Source organism: Gymnoscopelus braueri (genome assembly GCF_963280865.1).
Source record: "Gymnoscopelus braueri genome assembly, chromosome: 11".
NCBI lineage: Eukaryota > Metazoa > Chordata > Actinopteri > Myctophiformes > Myctophidae > Gymnoscopelus > Gymnoscopelus braueri.
In genome coordinates, this window is record NC_137613.1 from 48,210,355 (window position 1) to 48,220,006 (window position 9,652).

General features: G+C 41.4%; 1 protein-coding gene across 1 annotated transcript in view; it reads left to right on the top strand.

The window, feature by feature from the left end:
• The window catches only part of LOC308095059 (uncharacterized protein), a 57,922-nt gene that overhangs the window by 47,615 nt on the left and 655 nt on the right, over positions 1–9,652 (top strand). The window contains exons 33-38 of the mRNA XM_080441975.1: positions 3,376–3,444; positions 6,362–6,484; positions 6,569–6,634; positions 6,794–6,862; positions 7,880–8,740; positions 9,387–9,652. The exon at positions 9,387–9,652 is cut by the window's right edge and continues 655 nt beyond it. Of these exons, the coding sequence (XP_080298101.1) occupies positions 3,376–3,444; positions 6,362–6,484; positions 6,569–6,634; positions 6,794–6,862; positions 7,880–8,740; positions 9,387–9,493 (1,295 nt within the window). The 3' untranslated portion in view covers positions 9,494–9,652. The remainder of the gene's footprint in view (positions 1–3,375; positions 3,445–6,361; positions 6,485–6,568; positions 6,635–6,793; positions 6,863–7,879; positions 8,741–9,386) is intronic.

Consider the following 9,652-nt stretch of genomic DNA (forward strand, 5'->3'; position numbering starts at 1 on the left):
ACTATCCATCCTAGTGCTGTTTTAACAGCGTATGGCCCATTGTCTCTGCTGTTGATTACCTGCCATGGCTCTAATGCTTTGTGGACATTGGTTCCGATGAGAAGTCCCACGTCGGCGTTGATAGTAGGTAGTGTGACTTCACTGAGATATGGCCATTTCTCAATGTCTTTCTGTGATGGGATATTCTTCCTTGAGACAGGAATGCTCTTTTGAGTGAAGACCTTAGGTAAGTCGATGAAGTTGCTGCTCTGGAGCCCGCTAACTTCTAAGTCAGATAGTATATAACTTTCCACACGTATTTTAGGACTCATGGTGGTCAGGTCAAGTTCTGTGCGTCTTCCCTGTAGGTTCAGCTGGCTTGCTAGTGTGTTGGTACAAAAGGTAGCAGAGCTGCTAGGGTCCATAAACGCATAGGTCTCCACTATCTTGCTGCCTTTCTTTAACTTGACCTGGACTGGAACAATGGCAAGGATGCAGTCATCTCCGGCCCCAGTGCAGGCACTAGTTTCACTGTTAATTATCACCAGCGCACTGGTTACTGTTGTGTTCTCTTTGGAGCCATCTTCCACTTTTTCTTCATCCATGTTTTCCCTGTCAGACTTCTCTTGTTTTGCAAAGTGTAGCATGCTAGGATGTTTCAGTGAACAGACTTGGCATGTCATTCGTTTTTTTGCAGTCCTTGCTGACATGACCTTTAACAAGGCAACCAAAACATAGTCCTGCTTTCTTGAGAATCTCTATTTTATCTTTGTGTGTTTTGTTTTTCATCTTATAACAATCTTCCATAGTGTGGTTCTTGTCACAACACACACATGGTTTGCTGAAGGCACTGACAGGTGCTGTACCTTCAGCCCTTGGTTTTGGTGCATTACCGTGCTCTTTTTCAGTTGTAGTAATGCTGGTAGCAAAGCTACTTCCCTTCTTTACTTCTTTCTTTGTTCCACGTCCTGAATCCTGTTTTCCTTTTTCTTTCTTTTCACTTGTGGCAGCATCCAGCAGATCTCCAAAAAGTGGGTCCATGATGAGTTTAGCTTGCCGATCAACGAATGTGACCAGGTCAGCAAACCTGGCTCTGCGACATTTGTTTTCTTGTATTTCAAATGCAACAGACCTCCACTTTTCTTTGACTTTGTAGGGCAACTTTGAGATGATAATCCTCATGTTTGTGGGATTGTCAAGCTCATCCATATACTTGATGTCCTCCATGGTGTTGCGGCAGCTCAGAAGAAATAGTGAGAAGGTGCTTAGCGCTTTTCCATCTTCTGACCTGACTTGAGGCCACTTGAATGCCTTTTCCATCAGCGATGTGGCAATCTTAAGCTCGTTTCCATAGCGATCATGAAGCAGTTGTAATGCCTCTCTGTATCCACGGCTTGCTGTCATGTGCTGGCAACTCTTTACCAGGTCCCTGGGTTCTCCTCTGGTATATTGCTCCAGGAAGTACAATTTGTCTTCACTGCTCTCAGCTCTGGAGTCAATAGCATGTTCGAATGCTCTTATGAATGTCATGAACTCAAGTGGATCTCCATGAAACAAAGGAATGTCTCTTTGTGGTAAGCGAGATAGCTGTTGGTTCTTCACCAGGAGCTCTGTGATATCAGTCTGTCGTTGCATTACTCTGTACAAATCACCTGTGTCATTTTGCTGTGGCATCGGCTGCTGTGAAATAGGCTGCACAGCAGGTGATGATTTAAACTGTCGTTGTGTATTAGGCATCTTAGGCTTTACTACAGGCGTGTCAATAACGAATGGAGTACTCTCCAGCCTGCTCTTAGATGCTGAGGAAACATACCTGTTAACTTCACTTTTAACATGATGGTGTGCCCTTGCAGTGTTCGATGTCCTTGACATGGCTTGTGCATTCAAGCCTTCTAGTCCTTCAGGTGCTTCATTTTCTCTGAACACTTTGATTTTAGCGTCAGAGACAGCCAACGCTGTTTCCATCTCCAGTCGCTCTTTTTCAGCGCGTAACTGTGCTTCCCTCAGTTCCAAGGCTTGCTTTTCCTTCAGTCCAGCTGATCTTGCAACAAGAGCTGCTCTATTTGCCTCTTCTCTCAGGCGTGCTGAAGCTGCAGATGAAGCAACAGATTTAACAGTGGATGATTTTCCAGATCCAGTCTGACTAGAAGTCCTGCTGGTCCTTCGTGACACCTTTGAGACACTGTCACTGGGTGCCACATCTTTAACACTTGTTTGCATGAGGTCCATATGAAGTTTTATGTCATCAATCCACTTATATGTATCGTAGATGAAATCTTTGCAACTCTGTAATTTAGGCTCAAACCAGTTCACTTGGTCTGCCTCTCGTTCCTCTTCTTGGAGATAAAGCAGCATATTAGAGTTGGCCTCCTTGAATTCTTCAACAAGTCTTTTATAATGTTCCATCTCCTGTTGTTCAATGCTCATCACATGAACATCACTGATCATGTGGTCACCAATGTAGTTCGATTTTGTAGTCAGCAGTCTTAGCTTGCCTCAGAGATGTCCACGAGTCTCTGAGCTCGAGTCCGAGTCAAGTCTCAAGTCTTTGAGGCTCGAGTCGAGTCAAGTCTCAAGTCTTTGAGGGTTGAGTCGAGTCGAGTCCGAGTCAAGTCTCGGGTCTTTGAGGCTCGAGTCGAGTCGAGTCTCAAGTCTTTGAGGCTCGAGTCGAGTCGAGTCTCAAGTCTTTGAGGGTTGAGTCGAGTCGAGTCCGAGTCAAGTCTTTGAGGGTCGAGTCCGAGTCAAGTCTCGAGTCTTTTTAAAGTCTTTTAAAAAAAAAAAAAAATGGGGGGGGGGGGGGGGGGGGCATAGATGTAAAAGTATAGACAGGTCATAATAAATCACATTAGATTCACAGATTAGAGATTTTATGTATTTTCCCCACAATTTATTTTCATTCAAATGAAATGTGATTGAACTTGCACTAATAATGACTTTAGTTGATTTTTCACTCTTTAAAATATAGTATTTCTTAATTATTAATAATTAAGAAAGGTTTTTTGACCCGGTTTAACATTTTCAACATGAATTAAAAGTATGTAAACATTTTTTGTTCTCTATGAAACTTCTTCTATTTGCCTTATTTACTGTACTAAACATGTGATATGAAAATGAAAATTTTCATTTTCATGAAAAAGAAAATTTTCACACAGGGTCTTCGGGTCAAAGTGACCCAAAGGCCCTGGGTGTGACTAAAACACGAAGACCCTACGAGGGTTAATCCATGTTCTTTGTTCTTCGGTTGTGACGACGTTAGAAATACCTAAGTAGATAAATAGTAGATAAATAATTGTCTTGCCTTTTTTGAGAGTGGATATACCTCTACAGCCGGCTCCAAGCTTCATACCTTTCTTTGTTTCTATTGTCAATACATCCACTGTTCATGTTGTGTTACAGAGGATGGAGAAAACACAGACTCCACTCTTCCACCAAAGAGGAGAGATTGTATGGAAAGACCTGCAGACAGTGAGTCCATGTTACTCTTCCAAATATTTTGCCATCCTGATGTTGCTTCCTCTAATTGTCTCCGCCAGGCCGAAAGGCATGGCGAGAGAGTATTTTTTACCCCCTGTCCGTCCGTCCATGTGTCCGTCCATGTGTCCATCTGTGTGTCCATCCGCGAAACTGTGCACACACACTCCCTGGATGCCAATTCAGAACCTCTGCCCCAAATTTTTCACATGGGCCTGTTATAGCGCCACCAGGAGGCCGATTTCAGCTAAACCCATTTTTTAATATTACTCCTACAGATTTTATCCAAACGTCATGCAAATCGGTACACAGTATCTCTATAGTCATGTGATCAACACGGATCTGTCAGATTTTCCATATTCCATCCTGATTGGCTAAGGTTGGCTTCCAAAGTTTGCAGGATTGGTCCGTTTTGAACAAAATGCCTCAAACTATGCACGCAAATATAGTATTTCTTAATTATTAATAATTACAGCTTGTAGATTGGCTATTTTCATGATTTTTAATTGTTTTTAAATAATAATAAAAAAGGAACATACAAGATTTCCACCCGACAGCGATAATATATAGCCAATATGGTTCTGTATCAGTATATGATTCAGTTTTTGCAGATTTCATTCTAATTGGCTACTATGCCTGCATATGAATTTCATGGGCCTGGGTAGGTCACCCTGGCTTGGCGGAGATATGCCCTGTTGCGCACACTCGACTCCGCACAGCAGTCCAACAGCAGAGCAGGTGAAAGCAATTCACTTAAACGAGGGCTGTGTTGCGCACCAAAAAACTGTCTAAATGTGGATCCCCAGTTCAAATATGATTCTTTTGGGGGGTCACGGCCTGAAAAGGTTTGAGAACCACAGCTTTTATGCAGTGAACATTACATGAGCGTAGCGTTTACCGTGGTGAAGTGTTGAATATTCACCCAGCTGGGTTTAACGAAATGAAAATCCGATGTTTCCTAAACGTGCTGTCACAGATGATCCGACCATCTTATAAAAAATGTAAGCATATGCCAAGATAACTGAGGTTATATAGCTGATTCTGAGCTAAACATATTTGTTTAATTTCGAAGTTTTTATATTTAAACTTTATGATGAAAGGCCGCGGCGGCCACACACATAGCAGCTGTTGCGCTCGCCTCTCCATGTTTACGTTAATGAGCAGCATGAAACAGCTTGACTGAAGCCGTCTCCGCGCAGCGCGCACTGGAGCGGAGGTTCCTTTGCGGGGGGGGGGGGGGGGGAGTGGAAGTTTTTTGGGCATTTCATTCATTTATTTGTCCAAAAAATAAACATAAAATAAAGATTGTCCACGAGTCTTTGAGGCTCGAGTCGAGTCAAGTCTCAAGTCTTTGAGGCTCGAGTCGAGTCAAGTCTCAAGTCTTTGAGGGGCGAGTCAGAGTCGAGTCGAGAGTCTCGTTTTTGGCCACTCGAGTGCGACTCGAGTCCGAGTCCCTAACTCGAGTCCCCATCTCTGGCTTGCCTCTCCTTGCATTTATGCACTGCTGCAACTTCTCCTCAAGTCCTTTTTCTGTGGGCAACTGCGCCCTCCTGAGGTCGTGCTCGGCCACTGCACCACTGTCTTGCAATTTCTCCTCAAGACTTTTTTCTGTGGGAAACTGCGCCATCGTGCGGTCAAGCTCGGACACTACACCACTGACGTCTTAACCCTCGTAGGGTCCTCGGGTCCTTTTGACCCGGTTTAACATTTTCAACATGAATTAAAAGTATGTAAACATTTTTTGTTCTCTATGAAACTTCTTCTATTTGCCTTATTTACTGTACTAAACATGTGATATGAAAATGAAAATTTTCATTTTCATGAAAAAGAAAATTTTCACACAGGGTCTTCGGGTCAAAGTGACCCAAAGGCCCTGGGTGTGACTAAAACACGAAGACCCTACGAGGGTTAATCCATGTTCTTTGTTCTTCGGTTGTGACGACGTTAGAAATACCAACGGTGAATTTGCTTCACAGTTAACAGTTACACTTCAAGTTTCAAGAAGCACTTCGGTTTAAACTTCCTTTATGGTATCACTTCCAAATAAGAAGACATCAGTTTCATTGAACAGTTAAGCATAATCCTTTCCAAAAGTTTTTGACTTGATATAATGGCGACTTTACTTATCCAATATTATAGCCAAATTTAGGATCTTGATGCAGAACTGTAGTATTGACTCGTACTCATATCATTAAAGAATTCTTTCGTTATATTGACAACTTACAACATCCAAGGAATGGCGGAGATCGTCGTGTATTTTAGGGGGTTTATTGAAAACTCCAATCTTTTATTTACATCCAAAACAGTTTATTCCTCCTGAGCTTCTCTCAAATAGGATCCTCTTGAAAATAATAAATGGCTTTCCAACAGCAACAAAAAATAAAAACACGATTCCACTTACATTTCGTTTTACTCTATGTTAAGTTACGTTACGGTTACGAAGTTACGGTCAAAAACTTGTATCATCCTGCTCCTGCAGTTACATCATCTAGACTAAAAACTCTCACTTTCACTTCCCTGTAATCATGACGTCACTGGTCAACTTTCACATGCGCAGTAGCACAGAACAATACAGATGTTTCAGAAATGTGTCAATATATTCAAACAAACAATACCTGATATTAGTAAACAAATAATATCACAATATGCAAATACTAATAATAATACTGTGTCCCTTTGGTTATAACACAACAATAATAGACGAAAATACAATAATTGTATAAATCACTCAAAATAGTTTTAGGTCAGTTTTGGCGCTTACACTGGGTACCCTACAAAGAATATGTGACAAGGGTTAGGAAATGGGACTGACTTTTGTTTGTTTGCTGGAGAAATACAGATTAGATTGTATCAGAACTGACTGTATATAGATCAAATAACGTTCATAACTTGAAACCTGTTGTTGACAAAGAGAGAAAACTGGAAGATCAAATGAGAGCCAAAGAGAGAGAACTGCAGTGCAGCCATGATGAAACAAAGCAGAAAGATGAAGAGCTGAGGAAGAAGGAATGGAACAATGAATACACACAGCTTGGTGAGAATTGGATCATTAAAAACAAGTCTCTCTACATAATATATTTGATTAAAACATAAATATATCTTCAACCTGTCATTGCAGCTCAGCTGATGTGTGAAATGACGACTGAAATAGCTACACTGAGTATTGCATCAGCTCAAAAGACTGGTCAGTAGACTGAAATGTTTTCTTTCTATGAGTGATTTTAGTAGATAAATAATTGTCTTGCCTTTTTTGAGAGTGGATATACCTCTACAGCCGGCTCCAAGCTTCATACCTTTCTTTGTTTCTATTGTCAATACATCCACTGTTCATGTTGTGTTACAGAGGATGGAGAAAACACAGACTCCACTCTTCCACCAAAGAGGAGAGATTGTATGGAAAGACCTGCAGACAGTGAGTCCATGTTACTCTTCCAAATATTTTGCCATCCTGATGTTGCTTCCTCTAATTGTCTCCGCCAGGCCGAAAGGCATGGCGAGAGAGTATTTTTTACCCCCTGTCCGTCCGTCCATGTGTCCGTCCATGTGTCCATCTGTGTGTCCATCCGCGAAACTGTGCACACACACTCCCTGGATGCCAATTCAGAACCTCTGCCCCAAATTTTTCACATGGGCCTGTTATAGCGCCACCAGGAGGCCGATTTCAGCTAAACCCATTTTTTAATATTACTCCTACAGATTTTATCCAAACGTCATGCAAATCGGTACACAGTATCTCTATAGTCATGTGATCAACACGGATCTGTCAGATTTTCCATATTCCATCCTGATTGGCTAAGGTTGGCTTCCAAAGTTTGCAGGATTGGTCCGTTTTGAACAAAATGCCTCAAACTATGCACGCAGCTTGCGATTTCCGTGAAATTTCACACGCACATTCCCACTAGGCCAAGGAAGAAATGCCACCCTTTTCACATTGGCCTGTTATAGCGCCACCAGCAGGTCTAATTTAGCAAAACACATTTTTGGAACAAAATTCATCAAATCATGAAAGCAGTTTTCGATTGCCGTGAAAGGCCTAAGAATAAATGGCACCCTTTTCACATTGGCCAATTATAGCGCCACCAGGAGGCCACAATAACGTACCTGACCTGGCGGAGACCTGTGCTCCGAGGAGCACTTTTTCTAGTTAGACTAGCTAGTCTTAGTTTAGAGCAGTGGTTTTTAAACCTTTTGTGTCTAAGGCCACCAAAGGCAAAGTCAAAATCTAAAGGCACACCTGTATTGATATATCCGTGCAAAGTAACCTTTTATAACATGTTATCATTCTTATCACTCTGTACATATGGCTTTACAAGAGGCCAACTAACTTTTTGTATAAATAATTGTATATTGCAATAACTATCTTCAGGACAGCTGATCAATTATACCAGTAATAATAACATTAATATTAATCTACCATCTTCTCTTCAAGGTTTTACGACTCAACAAAATCTAACCATAAATCCCCAGGAAGCAGAGAAATGGCTGAGCACTGTGAGGAAAGAGTTTATTAACAGAGTCTCAGAGCCCTTTGTGAAGTCTCTACTGGATGAACTTCTGGGTGAGAAAGTGATCACTTATGAAGAAATGGAGTCAGTCAGAGGGGAAAAAGTCAATACAGATAAAGCACGGGCAATTATTGACATGGTGTGTAAAAAGGGAAACAAGGCAAGTTTAAAAATGATTGACATCCTTCATCAGCTGGACCGTCATGTTAGTGACACTCTGCGTGAATATTACAGCGACTACAAGGAGAAGGAGTCCGAGTTACAGAGTAGTATTCAGAGAGACAGGGAGGAGAGGAAAGACACGAAGGTGCAGGAGATACAGGTGAAGTATGAGAAGGAGCTTAAGAACTCTCTGGAGAAGATAGATGGCTCTATCCAAGAACTCAGGGGAGGCATCGGGAAGATTGACCACCAGTTGACTGAAATAGAGAGACAAAAGAAGGAGGTGAAGGATGAAAAGAAGAAAAGAGAGCTGGAACAAGAACGAGAGCAGATGAAAAAAGAGTTGAAGACATTAAAAACTGAGAAAGACGATGAGATTAGAAAGATTAACGAAAAACACAGACAGGAAATAGAGGAGATTAGAAAGATCTACGAAGGAGACAGCAGAGCCAGAGTGGAAGCAGAGCTGATGGAGGTTGTCCTGCCTGAGATCGTCAGCAACAAGAAAGAGTTTGAGAGACAACTGGACGAGAAGAACAGAGAGATGACAACCCAATTAGAGAAACTGGACAAGAAGAACAAAGAGATGACAGCACAGTTAGAGAAACTGAGGATTGCAGCTGGTTAGTAGGCTGAAATACATGTTCTTTATCCATGTTTTAGTTGTTAGTAAAAATACACTTTATGGGTAACAGTGCATTAGGAGTAGTGGCCGTCTCGGAATCGGATGGTTCCTAATTCGATCTCTGGCCATCGGTGTGTGACTGGGTGAATGTAATGCATATTGTAAAACGCTTTGGAAAAAGGCACTAATTAATTTCATCATTTGCCATTTTTTTTGTTTTATATTGAGAGAGTCCGTCTTCTACGTTTTATATAGCTCTATAGTCGCAACACAGTCCTGGGTAAGCAACTCACTCAGAGGAGCACACTTTTCTAGTTTGTTTTTGTTTCACATTTCCGAATGAATTAATCAATCAATCAATCAACTTGTTTGAACCATACTTAATAATATATCTATATAAAACATAATATGAGTTACAACCTTGATGTATGGAGTTACTAGAGAACACAGAACATTCACTACAAGCTCACAACTGCTTGTAAATCGGCTATTTACGGCAAAGATATTTAGTGGAGCCCATGGAATATGGTTTAAAGAGCAAATGAGAATATGATCTACTAAGTATAGTTGTAAGTGGTTAAGAGACAGTGGCCAGATGTTTTACGTCTCATGAGATGAACCTTTATTGTTTTCTCCAACTTTAGGTGAGGGAGGTGTTGCGAGAGAGAGCCTTGAAAAGACCGTTAACTCTCTGATGATGAAAACAGCGGGAACCATCCAAGAGCTCTTCAGGAAGAGCCACCACCAATAGAAGAGTTAAAGGAGCCACACAACCATTATTCAGCATTGGAAGAAATCTATCTGGTCTGGATCTGCGAGTTTAGGCCGTAAGGTGAACCATGAAAAAGAGACATTTCGTCTGGGCACTACTTTTTAAATGCATTTCTGCATATATAACACCCTTGTGGAC